This window comes from Rhodamnia argentea, chromosome 9 (genome assembly GCF_020921035.1).
Source record: "Rhodamnia argentea isolate NSW1041297 chromosome 9, ASM2092103v1, whole genome shotgun sequence".
In the NCBI taxonomy this organism is placed as follows: Eukaryota; Viridiplantae; Streptophyta; class Magnoliopsida; order Myrtales; family Myrtaceae; genus Rhodamnia; species Rhodamnia argentea.
In genome coordinates, this window is record NC_063158.1 from 16,748,396 (window position 1) to 16,765,107 (window position 16,712).

The 16,712-nt window shown below is 40.7% G+C and overlaps 1 protein-coding gene and 1 pseudogene across 1 annotated transcript; both read left to right on the top strand.

Annotated features, from left to right (window-relative positions):
• Positions 1 to 5,929: 5,929 nt before the first annotated feature.
• On the top strand, positions 5,930 to 6,730 carry LOC115754895 (vacuolar iron transporter homolog 2-like). The gene has a single exon (XM_030694075.2). It carries the CDS (start codon positions 5,977 to 5,979, stop codon positions 6,649 to 6,651), a length of 675 nt encoding a protein of 224 aa, XP_030549935.2. The 5' UTR covers positions 5,930 to 5,976; the 3' UTR covers positions 6,652 to 6,730.
• A 2,817-nt stretch (positions 6,731 to 9,547) lies between these two features.
• Positions 9,548 to 10,277, top strand: LOC115754898 (annotated as a pseudogene).
• The last annotated feature ends 6,435 nt before the right edge of the window (positions 10,278 to 16,712 follow it).

The following is a 16,712-nucleotide window of genomic DNA, read 5'->3' on the forward strand; positions in this document are numbered from 1 at the left end:
CGATACAGTGTCGGTGCTAAGTGCTAACCTTGGTTTTCAAAATACAGTCGGTCACCCTCAAATTGTTGGGATATGAATTTGACTTTTGTATTGAAAACATCGTCAGGACATGGGGAATAGCTGCAATCGCATCCGCTCATGAGCGAAAGATAAGCAAAAGGCTATACTCGGTACTGGAAAGTTGACGAAGCTCCTCCCTTCATTCGAAATTTTGTTTCGATTCAAGGTGGCTCAAAATGACGACCCCAATATGACCAGCTCTCTTTCATCTTCGTGATTTCGAATATGGAAATCATAATTTGCTCAGTCTTCAGTACCACCCAACCCGTCCGAGGTGATTGAAACTAAGACTCCACTTGTTCAGCAAAAAACAATCTTCAGAAAAATATTTTTGTTTGGATTTTTGGGCATTCGATTTGCGGAAAATTAGTCAATGAAAAAAAAAAATTCAATCAGTAAAAAGGACACCTACAAAAGTGAGAAAAATGATTCCCTCTTTTTAAAAGAGAAAATCATTTTTCATCCTTTCTTTCACTCACACCGAGCATATTCTCCTAAGTGCACTGCTCGTCGCTCGCCTGTGGCCGGGCAGTCGCCATGTCCGACGACTGGCTGAAGAGAAAGGAAAAATAATAAAAAGAAAAATTAAAATAAAAAAATATTAAAAAAAAATAATTAAATGAAGTGCACGGAGGGAAATCAAATCAGATTTTCCATACTAGACGACGGAGGATATTTTCCGGTACATTTCATGTTTCAACCATTCGGAAAATATCGTCCATGTATGCTCGTCAATTCACTACTTCTTGAAATCATTTCTCAAAAATATCAGATTTTTCGTGAAACGAAGGGAGCCAATGAGACAAAAAGTGCTCAAAATTGAATGACCTATATACGTATCCATCCCTTGCTTAACATAAAGAAGATGCAAAATTGCCGAAATCGCAGCTTAACCGACGTTGAACGCGTTCCTTTCAGGTGTGAACGTTACAGATTCCGGTTCCCAACGCCATCACCTTTCGACATATTTCCGATTACTAATCACCTCACGAGAGCATCTGCATCTAATTTCCGCTTTTTGCACTTGTCTTTGTCCGAATTATTCCCTTGTCATGGCGGGTGGAGTGTGGAGAGGGGGCGCCATGTTTTAATTTTTCTCTTGCTTTCTTTCTAAACTGAACAAATGAATACACGGAGACGAGAATGATTATTTATCGAACTATCCCATTTAATTATGAGATTCATATGCTATTTATAAACATATGTTATCGTAATTAGGGTTTGCCCTAGTCTGTTTCGGGTGCACATCTACCTCATTCGTTAGATTTCACGTGCCATTCCTAATCGGGAAAATTACCAAAAAAGTCCTAAACATATTGTAATTGTGCCAATTCAGTAACAAATATATATTTTTTTTGCCGATTCAGTCCTGAAGCTTTTGCAATTGTGCCAATTCAGTCCATCCGGCGAAGTTTGGCCGGTCGAAGTTGACGTGGACGCCGGCCGGCCAGCGATGAAATATTTTAATATTAATTTTGAATTTTCTTTATAGTTTATTTTCTTTTTCTCTTTTCTTTTTTTAATTTTCTGTTTTTTCCTTTTCTTTTTTCCTTCCCCTTCCTCTTTCTTCAGAGGAACGCTGGTGGCCGAGGTCCTGCGATCGGTTAGAGGGACGGCTGGTCTTGCAGGGGCCTACGAGACCGAGCCTTGCCATGGCCGGGCGAGGCTCGCCACATTGAGGATGCACGAACCGAAGCCCTATGCCCCACCATCTCCCCTTTACCCGTCGATGTTCGCCTCTCTTCGATCTCTCTTTGCTTCCCCTCTCTCGAGGGTTCTCCTTCTGCACTTCCAGTTTCCAATTTCTGATTGGGGTTTCAGCATCTAATGCTCCTCGTTTTCTTGTTTTTTCAATTGGATCAGATGGAAAAAAATAGTTTTCGGAGACGGTGACGCGTCATAACTGGAGAACAGAGTCGTTCCTTTTCTTGTGCGGCCGACGAACAGAGTAGTTCCTTGCCGACCATCCTGATATATCACCAGATTCACCACCCAGAGTCCCTTTTCCCCCAAAAGAAACACCAAGCTTCCATTTTTTCTTTTCTGCTGCTCTTGAGATTTCGAGCCTACGATGGTAAGGTCGAGCCTCACCAGATCTGGGCTGGCAAAGTCGGCCGTCCCTCTAGCTGGTCGCCAGACCTCGGCGACCGGCGTTCCTCTGAAGACTGGCGACCGTGTTCTCTGAAAAAGAAGAAGGAAGGTGAAGGGAAAAAGAAAAGAAAAACAGAAAAATAAAATAATTCAGAAATAATAATAAAATATTCGATTGCTAGCCAGTCGGCATTCATGTCAGCATCGGCTGGCCAAATTTCGCTAGATGGACTGAATTAGCATAATTGCAAAAGGTTTAGGACTGAATCGGAAAAAAAAAAGGATTTAGAATTGAATTGGCATAATTACAAAATATTTAAGACTTTTTTGGTAATTTTCCTTTCCTAATCTGACTTTTGCATGAGAAGGGGTGAAATGAGAAATTCTTGATTGTATCGATTTTTTTTTTCTCTCTTAATAATATCTTAAGTACCTCCTCTTATTTTACCCATTTTCTATGATATTTACGCATTTGCCAAATGAGTTGATGCTTACTAATTGTTTTCTTCGAAGAAGTAGAAGATTCGAATGCAACAAGTGAACGACAAGTCAAATCGCAAAGGCGCATGGCATCCACACGAAATCATATTATCTAACAGAAATCACATAGCCGCATGGCATCCAATTGAATCTAACACCTCATTTCCTACATTTATAACTTTCTTTAATGGCAGCATCTTTGTGATTTCACAACACATTCCGTCTTTTCCTTCCGTCGGAATCATTAAGAAAAATTACAAAAAAAAAGTCATAAATCTATTGCAATCGTGTCAATTCGGTCCTAAACTTTTTTTTTTGGTCAATTGAGTCCTAAACCATTTTACATTTTTGCCAATTCAGTTCATCCAACTAATTTTGGCAAAAAATTACTGATGTGGACGTCGGCCTTTCTACATGGCATGGCAAGCATTGACGTGGATATTTTTTAATAATTTTAAACTTTTTAAAACTTTTTTAATGTATTTTTCTTTCTCCCTTTTTTTTCATTCCTTCTTTCTTCAGCCAGTCCCCGAAGCAAAAAAAAAAAAGGAAAGGCAAAATAAAATATAAAAAATAATAAAAAATTGAGAACAATTACAATATGGTGAATAATTACAACATCAGCATCGGCTGCACAACGTAGGATGATTGACATCTAGGTCAGTAATTTCCGATCAAAATTGGTCGGTTGGATTGAATTGACACAAATAAAAGGTTTAGAACTGAATGGACAAAAAAAGAGATTTAGGACTAAATAGGAACAATTCGAATAGGTTTAGGACTTTTTTAAACAGAGTCGTTAGCCGAGTGAGATCACACATTAAGTTGACTACTTAGAATAATGCCAGATCGCATAGGCGCATGGCGTCCACACGAAAGCAAATTATCTTCTAAATGGGAACTCAACAACTTTTCTTAATTAATCAAATGATAATCCTCGACTGAAGATAACCAAGTGGTGCCTGGGGAATACAGACCGCCGCAGATGTGCATTGCCTGAATAGTCTTTTATCATTCATTATATACTTTCATGTAATTAATTAGCTAAGTTCATTGACTTTTTATTTATTTTTTTTTTTTGGTGTGTTGAGGCCCACGAATCCGGACTCTCCACGCGAAAGAAAGAAACACCAACGATTGTTTTACATGTCTAACTTCGCTTTGAAAAGTTATTAATCGTAACTATAATAGTTGCCTTGCTCCTCTCACTCCCTGCAATTTGTTTACATAATGCCGAGTGGGTGACGAATCTTCGGTGTTGATGATGTGCGAGTATATCATGCATGAGATCAGTCAACTTTACTAACTTCGCTCGTAAAGGAAATCGAGTCCAAACAGGTTTCCCAGTTCGAGTTTAATCCCTAGTTTGCGTTTGTCTTCTATTTTGGATCCAATTCTTTTAGAAGTGGTTCTTGTTTGCGAATTGTATCAAATAGGCAATTTTTTCATGAATTACACTCAGAAGCATTCTAAGATGAGTATTTAGTGTTCAGGACAATAAATCTTGCGATAAAATTTACGAATTCTTTTGTGAAATTGAGAGATTATTTCGTGTAGAATTGCGGGGTTAAATACATGTAATTGGGAGCTTAGAAACACTAAAAGTGTTTGAATGACTTGAGTGTGGTTGTGATCTCCATTATATCGCTTGGTTCTATATTAGAATCCTATGTTGTTCTTCCCATGAAGTAGATGCATTGACTGAACCACTTAAATTTGGTGTCCGATTTATTTCATTATTCGTTTTATTTTATTAGAATCCTATGCTGCTCTTCGAGGAAATGTTCTAGATATATGCAAATAGTTATGAATGACTACTCGAAGAAGACCTGAGTATTTGTGCTGTGGTACGAGTTTGATGTCATTGTCAAAACCAGAAAGTTGAAACATTTGATAAGAAATGAGAATGGTAAGATGATCAAGCATATGTAGATCGACACTAGTATGAAATTTTACTTGGTGCTGTTAAATAGATTCGGCATGAAGAAGGCATAATAAGACGTCGCACAAACACCAGTGAACAGCAACCGGTTATAGAATTGAAGAGTAGAAAATTATGTCTTACACCATCAATCATGTGACGATAATGGCATTTTAACGTCTTGATATGATAGATGTACATACCTTGGGGAGGTGGAAGATCTCTGTATACATCTATGGCGCATGTGGTACTAGCCTCTATATGGAGGATGATTGGCGATTGATTGCAATAATGCGTGCACATGAATTTCACGATTCATGAGCAGAGAGGTATAGGTACAACAAGTAAAAATCCTATTGCTGATATTTACGTGAGTACTCTCGTTTATAACAATGATTATTTAGTTAAACCTCATTAAAGAAAGCCACGTTCGAGCCTACGCCAATTATGACCGTGCCTTTCCTTGCAACCCTGGTAAAGGTGACATCCCTCGCTTCGGAAGAACGCAATGCATCTTTGCGTTCTTTACTGAACATCTCTTTCTTTTTTCTTGTGGGCCAATAATTGTCAAGAAGTTTGTGATACCTAAATTCTTTTTGGGTTTGATTCGTGTCCTCATCATCTAGACTTAAATCAAACGTACTGCAACATATAAAAGTGTTAAACTAAACAGGGTTGGTGGGGGGGGGGGAGGGAATAGTCGCTCAGGATGATGACTAATTGGGTATTCAAAACTGGAAAATACTTTCTTGACAGTGTTGTCGGGAACGGTAACCTTAGATCCACACATCATCACCGCTTGTATTGCATAAAAAACTTATTGTTTGGAAAATCACGTGGTAAAAACTAACTAACGGTACTGTTAAACTATTAAAATAGGAGCTCTTTTCAAAATATTCTATTAGCAATTGTCCTGCCATTTCTAGAGGAAGCATAATAAGATCTCATCAACGTTTCATGAGCAATTAGCACACTTATGGAGACACCTATTAGAAGATCTTGCAAATCATGTTTGAACACATAAGATTATATTATCAAAAATTGCCCATAAGAAGCAAAGGCTATTCGCATTTCCGTGGGAAGCTTGTCCCTCGATTTGTTTGTTCACTTATTTGAGCTACTGAAAATGGGTCGCATTCCACATTATCATTTAAAAAAAAAACAAAATGCAGAGATACGACATCGGACACTGTTTTCCACCAGTAGGTCTTTTCATTTTATTCGGGCGTGAACACATGAGATTCCACCAACTCTAGGAAACCACGTCCCAGGTTCCACCGGACCGCACTTGGGCATTATTCAAGTTCTAGGACGCACGTGTTTCTCTATAAATAGCTTCTCTCAGGGAGTGTGCCCTCCACACGCCCTCTTATCTTCCTCTCCAATATTCGTTTCGCTTCTATAGCTTCTCTCTCCATCCATCCATGGCAACAACACCATCAACTCGACCGCAAAACCCCAAACAATTGGCTCCTCCTCCTCCCGTCGACCTCGAGGGACAAACCAACCAAGCCCTTGAGCAAGAGGTTGAGGTTGTTGACTTCTCGAAGCGAGCTCGGTGGCTTCGCGCTGCCGTGCTGGGTGCTAATGACGGCCTGCTCTCGACGGCATCGCTCATGATGGGTGTGGGTGCTGTCCATAGGGACGTCAAGACCATGGCGATAACCGGAATGGCGGGGCTGATCGCCGGCGCCCGTAGCATGGCTATCGGGGAGCTCGTATCCGTGTACTCGCAGTACGACATCGAGGTGGCCGAGATCAAGAGAGAGGATAGGAACGAAGCCCTAGGAGCTGAAGAGATGGACTCGAGGAAGGAGAAGCTACCGAGCCCATGGCAAGCGGCTGGGGCATCGGCATTGGCCTTTGCGGTGGGGGCGTTGGTTCCGATCCTCGCGGCTGTGTTCATAAAGGAGTACAAGGTGAGGGTGGCCGTGGTGATAGTGGCGGTAAGCGTGGCATTGTTTGGGTTCGGTGGGCTGAGCGCAGTCTTGGGGAAAGCGCGGGTGGTGAAGTCGGCTTCTAGGGTGCTGCTTGGAGGGTGGTTGGCCATGGGCATTACCTTTGGTTTGACCAAGCTGATTGGATCTACTGGTCTATAATAACTTAAGCATCATATATAGTGTTTACTTGATGGTATTAATGGCAAGCAATAAGATTTACATGTTTCTATCTTAGGTCGATGAATAGTGGTTAGCCCCTCGCCGGCGACGACAACGTCCATCAGCTCCGCTAGAAGAGAGGGTGGGCCATCGGGGGCAAGGGGCTTGGCGGTGTTGCGTGACGGTGGTAGTGATGGCGTGGGGTGGGGAGAGAGTCCATTGTGTATGTGCGACCGAGTGAGAAACAGGGTTTGAGGAAGAGGCAACGGGAGGGGAAAAAGATGGACGGGGGTGCGGTTCGGGGGCGAATGTGTTTTCTTTGTAAATTGAAAATCTAGTGTTTGTATAAGTGATGATGATTATTTATAAGTGTTATTCCTAATAAATTTTCTGTGCAATTGCATATTGGACCGGTCCTGGATCGACCCGGTCCTTGAGGGGGTGACCAGATCGGACCACCCGGAATATATAACACGCAAATTAATATATATATATATATATATATATAATCACGGTATTGTGATAATTATATAACATCCCTTTTGGAAATTCAGTTCATGTGTTATTTGTATTTGTATCCAAATTCATTTGCAGATGTCAAGATTTTGTAATGGAACTATTATGTGGCTATCTCTAGTTACGTCGCATCATCTTCCTTTGGGGTTTCTAATCGAAGATGAACATAGGGGGTATCTGCACAACTATGAGCTTTGCAAGAATTTTTGTTCCTTGGGTGAATGAATGTTATGTTCATATATCCTATCATTTACGGGCATGAGTTTTCAGATTTTGCCGCATAAACAAGAGCCTATTAGGCTTTTTCCACTTTATCCATGCTAAACAATTTCAAACTGCTACCCACCACAGGCATGGCGTGATGGTGAGAATCGTACCCTTTAGCACCGGCCCAAGCCACGCGTCGGGGTTCAAAAATCTCCCAACACGTTTCTCGGACTTAAGTGGGGGGGTTGCTAGTGGGCTGCGGGGCCAGCTTCTCTCCAGGTATAGTCGCCATCGAAAGGGTCTTCACGTCTACCAAAAAGGTGGCTGGTGAGTTGACCCGATTACGACCGGCGGATCCTGGATCATCCAAAAAAAAAAACAATTTCAAACAGCTAACATTACATGTATAGGGTGTGCCTCGAAGCAATATCCTTTATGGTTATCACATGGATGGTCCATTGGGACCGAACCGAACCTCCGGTCCCGAGCCGGTCCGGTCCTGGTCTAAAAAATTTGTGGATCGGGACTATTGATCCGATTCCCGATTCCATACCGGGATCGGATTGGCCGGGACCATGCACACCCCTATATGCCTATGGTTTTTAATTGCACTTACGGAATGCTAAAGATATTCTAAGTCAACCGCAACGAGACAATTAAGTTTGAAACTTGAGAAACATGAATATTTGAATACATAATATCACGCCCCGTCGACTTTGGCCTCTTGTTTTCAACCCATTTTTAGACTGATCATATATGCAAAATACATCACGAAGAAAAAGAGAGAGAAATGAGGTGAAGGGTAGCAGGGAAGAGAATGAAAACAAAATTTAAGTGAATAGAATCATCATTGAGTAACATATTTGCACATCAGATTGCTTGGACTTCGGCCGCTAGCATATAGTTCTGCATCAATGCATGATGAGGGATAAGCAGACTCTATGGGGAAAGTATCAAAAAAGTCCTAGACCTATTACATTCATATCAATTCAATCCTAAATGTTTTAATTGGACCAATTTAGTACAAACTTTTTTGCATTTGTGCCAATTCAGTTCATCCGGCCAATTTTGACCCGAAATCGCTAACACGAACGTTGGATGTCATAAGTGAAATGTACCAAAAAAGTCATAAACGTATTGGATTTGTATTAATTCAGTCTTAAACGTTTTAATTCGACCAGTTTAGTCTAGACCTTTTTGTAATGGTATCTTAAGTGTATTTAATCAATTTTGGCCAGAAATTGCAGATGTTGATGCTAGCCGTCCTACATGACACGGCTAGAGCTGAGTAGACAATATTATAACAATTTAATAGAATTTTGGATTTTTTTATAATCTTTTTGGTAAATTTCTTTTCTGGTCTATTTTTTTTTTTTTGTTGAGGACCACTAAGGGCTGGCAACCCTCGCCAGCATCGTGCAAGGGCGTGGCGGCCCTTGCTCGATGCCTTCAATGGGTTTGGCTAGGGTCGCGACACCCTCATTTGATTTAGGCTAGAATAGTCACGCAAGATGATGACTAATTGGGTGTTCAAAACTGGAAAATACTTTCTTGACAATGCTGTTGGGGACGATAATCATAGATCCACACATCATCACCGCTTGTATTGCATAAAACACTTATTGATTGAAAAATCGTGTGGTAAAAACTAACCGACAATCTTGTTAAATTATTAAAGTAGTAGCTCCCTTCAAAATACTCTATTAACGGTTGTCTTGCCATTTCTACAGGAAGTGTAATAAGATCTCATTAACATTTCATGAGCAATTTGCACACTTATGGAGACACCTATTAGAAGATCTTGCAAATCATGTTCGAACACATAAGATTATATTATCGGAAATTGCCCATAAGAAGCAAAGGCTATTCGCATTTTTGTGGGAAGCTTGTCCATCGATTTGTTTGTTAACTTATTTGAGCTACTAAAAATGGGTCGCATTCCACATTATTAAAAAAAAAAAATGCAGCGATACAACATCAGACTTTGTTTTCCACCAGCAAGTCTTATCATTTTATTCAAGTGTGAACACGTGAGATTCCACCAATGGTAGGAAACCATGTCCCAGGTTCCACCGGACCGTACTTGGGTATTGTTCTAGTTCTAGGATGCACGTGTTTCTCTATAAATAGCTTCTCTCGGGGAGTGTGCCCTCCACACGCCCTCTTGTCTTCCTCTCCAATATTCGTTTCATTTCTATAGCTTCTGTCTCCATCCATCCATGGCAACAACACCATCAACTCGACCGCAAGACCCCAAACAATTGGCTCCTCCTCCTCCCGTCGGTCTTGAGGGACAAACCAACCAAGCCCTTGAGGAAGAGGTTAAGGTCGTTGACTTCTTGAAGCGAGCTCGGTGGCTTCGCGCCGCCGTGCTGGGTGCGAATGACGGGCTGCTCTCGACGGCATCGCTTTTGATGGGCGTGGGTGCCATCCACGGGGACGTCAAGACCATGGCGATAACCGGGGTGGCGGGGCTAGTCGCCGGGGCCTGCAGCATGGCCATTGGGGAGCTCGTATCCGTGTACTCGCAGGACGACATAGAGGTAGCCTAGATCAAGAGAGAGGACATGAAGGAAGCCCTAGGAGCTGAAGAGTTGGGCGCGAGAAAGGAGAAGCTGCCGAGCCCGTGGCAAGGGGCTGGGGCATCGGCATTGGTTTTTGCGATGGGGGCGCTGGTGCCGATCCTCGCGGCTGTGTTCATAAAGGAGTACAAGGTGAGGGTGGCTGTGGTGATAGTGGCGGTAAGCATGGCGTTGTTCGGGTTCGGCGGGCTGAGCGCGGTACTGGGGAAAGCACGGGTGGTGAAGTCGGCTTCTAGGGTGCTGCTTGGAGGGTGGTTGGCCATGGGCATCACCTTTGGTTTGACCAAGCTAATTGGATCTACTGGCCTATAATAACTTGAGCATCATATGTAGTGTTTACTTAATGGTATTAATGGCAAGCAATAAGATTTACATGTTTGTATCTTAGGTCGATAAATATTAGCCAGCCCCTTGCCGGTGACGACCACGTCCATCGCCTCCTCCGGGAGAGAGGGTGGGCCATCGGGTCAAGGGGCTCGGTGGCGTTGCGTGATAGTGGTAGTGGCGGCGAGGGGTGGAGAGAGAGTCTATTGTGTACGTGCGATTGAGTGAGAAACAGGGTGTGAGGGAGAGACAACGAGAGGGGAAAAAGATGGACGGGGGTGGGGTTTGGGGCCAAATGTGTTTTCTCCGTAAATTGAAAATCTAATGTTTGTATTAAGTGATGATGATTATTTATAAGTTCTATTCCTAATAAATTTGATGTGCATTTGCAAACTAGACCGGACTAGCCAAGAGACCGGCCCGGATCGGCCGGGTTGGTCCGGTCCTTGAGGGGGGCGATCCGGTCCCCGGTCCCAATAAATGGAATCGGTGATCGGGCGGTCCGGTCCTCGGTTCCATGTGGAAGGGACCGGACCACCCAGAATGTACAATACACAAATATATATATATATATGTCTCACGATATTGTCATACTTATATAACATCCCTTTTGGAAATTCAGTTCCTATATCATTTGTATTTGTATCCAAATTCATTTGCAGACGTTAAGATTTTGTAATGGAACTATCATGTGGCTATCTCTGATTACGTCGCATCATCTTCCTTTGGGATTTCTAACTGAAGATGAACGGAAGGGGTATCCGCACAACTATGAGCTTTGCAAGAATTTTTGTTCCTTGGGTGAATAAATGTTGTGTTCGTATATCATATAATTTACGGGCATGCATTTTCAGATTTTGCTGCATAAACAAGAACCTATTAGGCTTTTTCCACTTTGTCCATGTTGAACAATTTCAAACTGCTAATATTACATGTACAGGGTGTGCCTCGGAGCAATGTCCTTTATGATTATCGCATGGATGGTCCATTGGGACTGGACCGGACCGCCGGTCCCGGTTCCAAAAATTTGGGGACCGGGACTATTGGTCCGGTCCCCGGTCTATATCGGGACCGGACTGGCCCGGACCATGCACACCTCTATATGCCTATGGTTTTTAATTGCACTTACCGAATGCTAAAGACATTCTAAGTCAACCGCAACAAGCCCATTAAGTTTGAAACTTGGGAAACATGAATATTTGAATACATAATATCACGCCCCATCGACTTTGGCCTCTTGTTTTCAACCCATTTTTAGACCGATCATATATGCAAAATACAGCACGAAGAAAAAGAGAGAGAAATGAGGTGAAGGGTAGCAGGGAAGAGAATGAAAACAAAATTTAAGTGAATAGAATCATCATTGAGTAACATATTTGCACATCAGATTGCTTGGACTTCGGCCGCTAGCATATAGATCTGCATCAATGCATGATGAAGGATAAGCAAACTCCATGACACCTTGTTCTATTGTTCGTTGAGTCTTAAAGCATTCACCAATTTACTTTCCTAAGCATGCATGGTATTTTTGTTGTAAAATCTTGAAATGTCGCGAAATGCTATTTGATGTCATTTGTTAATCAACGAGGACGTTTTTCGCGTACAATGGTATGACGCTATTTGTATGTGAAAGTTCGTATGCAAATGTCAATCGGAATACAAACTTCGACCATGACACACAAGAACGATATTACCTGACAACAACCACATGAGGCAAGATAGGACAAATCAAATGCAGAACTGGATGATTTAATGACAGGACATGAAAAATAAGAGCATAATGGTGAGATGACATGACAGAGCAATCATCTTGTATAGCATGATATGGCAAGTCAAAACCAAAACATGAAGATGGAACGACATGACATGACATGACAGTAATCGCATGCACTCGTATTGTGTTAAAAACCCAGAGCCGAAAGAGGGGATTATCCTTTGTCTAATCTACTAGAACTCGAAGCAGATTGAGTTGTGTCAATTGACCTCTGAATCAGCTTGTGCGTACGTGTGTGCGATCGCAATTGAAGGACAAATTGTGTAGTCGTTACAGTGTCGGTGCTGAGTGCTAACCATGGTTTTCAAAATACAGTCGGTCACCCAAAAATTGTTGGGATATGAATTTGACTTTTGTATTGAAAACATCGTCAGGACATGGGGAATAGCTGCAATCGCATCCGCTCATGAGCGAAAGATAAGCAAAAGGCTATACTCAGTACTGGAAAGTTGATGAAGCTCCCTTCATTCGAAATTTTGTTTCGATTCAAGTTGGTTCAAAATGGTAACCCCAATATGACCAGCACTCTTTCATCTTGGTGATTTCGAATATGGAAATCATAGTTTGCTCAGTCTTCAGTACCATCCAACCCATCCGAGGCGGTTGAAATTAAGACTCCATTCATTTCGCAAAAAACAACTTTCATAAAAATATTTTTCGAATTTTCGGGCATTCGGTTCACGAAAAATTAGTCAATGAAATTTTTTTTCAATCAGTGAAAAAAAAAAAAACACCTACAAAAGTGGAAAAAATGATTCCCTCTTTTTGAAGAGAGGAAATCATTTTTCATCCTCTTTCTTTCACTCACACCAAGCACATTCTCCTAAGTGCACTCATTTTAATTATTTGTTCTTTATTTTTGCATTATATATTTATTTTTATTAAAAAATATCAAAACTGTCATCATTTTTCATTTTTTTGGTGAGCTCGTCACTCGTCTATAGCCGGTTGCCATGGCCGGCGATCGGCTGAAGAAGAAGGAAAAACAAAAAAGAGCATTAAAAAAATAATTAAATGAAGTGCACGGAGGGAAATCAAATCAGATTTTCCATACCAAACAACGGAGGATATCTTCCGGTACATTTCATGTTTCAACCGTTTGGAAAATATTGTCCATGTATGCTCGTCAATTCACTACTTCTTGAAAACCTTTCTCAAAAACATCGGATTTTTCACGAAACGAAGGGAGCCTAAGAGACAAAAAGTGCCCAAAATTTGAATGACCTATATACGTATCCATCCCTTGCTTGACATAAAGAAGATGCAAAATTGCCGAAATCGCAGCTTAACCGACGTTGAACGCGTTCCTTTCAGGTGTGAACGTTACAGATTCCGGTTCCCACGCCATCACCTTTCGACATGTTTCCTATTACTAATCACCTCACGAGAGCATCTGCATCTAATTTCCGCTTTTTGCACTTGTCTTTGTCCGAATTATTCCCTTGTCATGGCGGGTGGAGTGTGGAGAGGGGGCGCCATGTTTTAATTTTTCTCTTGCTTTCTTTCTAAACTGAACAAATAAATAGACGGAGACGAGATTAATTATTTATCGAACTATCCCATTTAATTATGAGATTCATATGCTCTTTATAAACATATGTTATCATAATAAGAGTTTGCCCTAGTCTGTTTTAGGTACACATCTACCTCATTCATCACATTTCACGTGTCATTCATAATCGGAAAAATTATCAAAAAAGTCCCAAACCCATTGTAATTGTGCCAATTCAATCCATCCGCCGAAGTTTGGCTAGTCGAAGCCGACGTGGACGCCGGCCGGCCAGCGATACTTTTGAATTTTCTTTTTCTCTTTTTTATTTTATTTTATTTTCTGTTTTTTCCTTTTCTTTTGTCCTTCCCTTTCCTCTTACTTCAGAGGGACACCAATCTTCAGAGGAACATTGGTGGCCGAGGTCCGGCGATCGGTCAAAGGGATGGCGGGTCTTGCAGCGGCCTACAAGACCAAGCCTCGCCATGGCCGGGGGAGGCTCGCCACAACGAGGATGCACGAACCAAAGCCCTATACCCCACCATCTCCCCTTTCCCCGTCGATGTTCACCTCTCTTCGATCTCTCTCTGGTTCCCCTCTGTTGACACCTAAATTTTGATTTTTAGAAAATCATTCATTTAAGCATAAAATGAGAATTGAGCTAGTTCTCACAAAAATATTTTTCATGCATAGCATATTCAATTTAATTTAACATGCATTACATTTTGCATCTTATATGGACCGGCGGCAGAAGCACACCTAAAATGGACGTGCGGATCGATCAAGAACCCATCAGAAATTTGGCACACCTGCAGTGGGGAGATGGTGTTCAAAAATTGTAGGCAAAAATAGGAGTTTTGGCTTTATTGAACAAGACCAAGTCCATGTTGTTTAAAATTTAACCAAGCCCATGGATATAATATGTCTATATGCACGTGAGGTGTAGGACTTGGAGGTCTGCATTATTCAATCCAATTTAAAATAATCCTTAAGATCTTGATTGCAATAAAATAAAGGATAAGGATATTGATTGCAAAAGAGATATACTGAAGATTAGCCTTTTAGTTGAACGAAACCCTAGGCTTTATCTATATATATATATATATATATATATGTGTGTGTGTGTGTGGGCGTCGTTCAAAAAAGGTGGAGGCATTAACACATTCAGAAAGTCAGAGTTCCTTGCTCACGTGAAGATTAGAGAGCAAAGAGGGAGACTTAGGTTTTCTAATAACACATAATTCCTCCCATCGCTCGACTATCCACAAAGCTTGACGTGAGTTGACGACTCCTTGCTGAACCTGGATCCAGATTTGACGTCGTCTTTGCCCAATTCGGCACCAGCTTCGACGTTGCATCTGCTTCCAACTACCACCGCTCAGTCTGAAGCTTGCTCGATTGCCGCTGTTGCACCCTCAGTCCAGTCGCTGTTCACACTTATTCTCACTGCTGTTTGGTCTTCTCTTCAGCTACGGTCCAGGGTCTTCATGTGTGGCAATTTGGCACCTAATTGTCTGTTATTTGGTGCTTGAGTTTGGTTGCTGCCCAGTGCCGTTTCTGCTCCAAATTGGTCCAACTTGTTCTGCTGTCCAGAGGTCAATTCTGCTGCAAATCAGCACTTGAGACAGCACCGTTTGGAAGTGATTTTTGGGCGGATCCCACAGCTTGTGCGTGCAGATTTTTCTGAGCAATTCAAGGTAATACTCTTGCACACTTAGGGTTAATTTAAGCATGTTTTAGAGTACTTTATCTGCTGCTTTGTTGCTGTTCCAATGCTGTTTCTGCATAGTCCACATGCTGTTTTGATCCAAATCAAGCTGTTTTTTTTGTTATTTATGTCACTAACCATGCATATCTTTGCGGGAGCATAAAGGTAAGTATTTTACTCGTTTTAGATGCTGTTGTGCATGGATTGAAAGCCGTCTACTTGTTGTTCTTCGGCATGAACACAGAAAATTTTGAAAAAATTCAAGGAGCAAGTTTTGCATATCAAAACCCTAATTTTTATCATGGATTTTGAAAATCGGGTTTAATTGGATTCATTGGATATATTTTCAGAATAAAAAAAATCTAAATCTAAATTAGGAAATTTTATTTCCTAGTAGGCAACATCTATGTTAAGTTGGATAAACTTGTCCGTCGCCATTCGGATACGACCCTCCAACTTATTAAAGATGGGAATTTAGTTAATCTGATCTATCGCCGTTTAGATCCGATTCGCTATCTTCAAAAAGCCGAATTTAGATTTATGAATATCCTTTTTTCGAAAATTACGAGAGAATAGGATTTGATTTGGTTTGATCTGGATCGCTATCTTGAATTATATGATTGGATTGATATTCTGCAATTGATTGAGATCTTGTTTGATTTAAATTTCCTGATAAACTTAAAAAAGAATCCTAAAAATTAGTGAGATATGGTTTCTTATAAATCATGTCTGATTAAATCTTTAGGAAGATAAGGTTTCCTAAAAACTTTATCTCATTAAGTTTATCTTGAAAATTTAGGTAAAGAGAATCAAATCAGAATATTTTTAATCTGGCCAAAAATTCAAAAGAAAGGGAATAGAAATCAGAGAATTTTGTCATGCATCTCACATTATCTCATTGCATATTTAGCATATCCCGAACATCTCACGTCATTTTCGCGCATATTTCTAATTTTATGCATATCTTGCATATCCACTGCATATTTTCGAATATCCCTAATCTTGCATTCCATATTTAAAGGTATCATGCACTTCATTTATTTCATGCATCTCTCATATTGGGGAAAATTCATGTAAAAATACAAAAGATCAGTTCATGCCATTTTGCATCATTTTATGCATATTTAGAGTATCTCATCACGTTCCTGTCATATCTCATGTCGTCTTATGTGATTTCATGCATATCTTATCTTATTCACGAAAAAATACAAAAAATATGCCTCATTGCATATCTCGTGTTTCCATGTGTATCTCCTGCATATATCTTGCTATCTTTGCATATCTTTCTCATATCATATTTTTTAGAAAAATCATATCTCGCATATCGCGTGTCATACTTTTATATCATATGTTGTTCATTGGCGTATTTTGAATATCACCAACATCATATACCATATTTTTTCGAAAATTGCATATTCATTCATCCTATTTTTTTTAAAATCATTATTTTGTTATGTCACA

Bases quoted from the DNA above. Each gene is read 5' to 3' on its own strand.
- LOC115754895 (XM_030694075.2), top strand. From the start codon at position 5,977: ATGGCAACAACACCATCAACTCGACCGCAAAACCCCAAACAATTGGCT.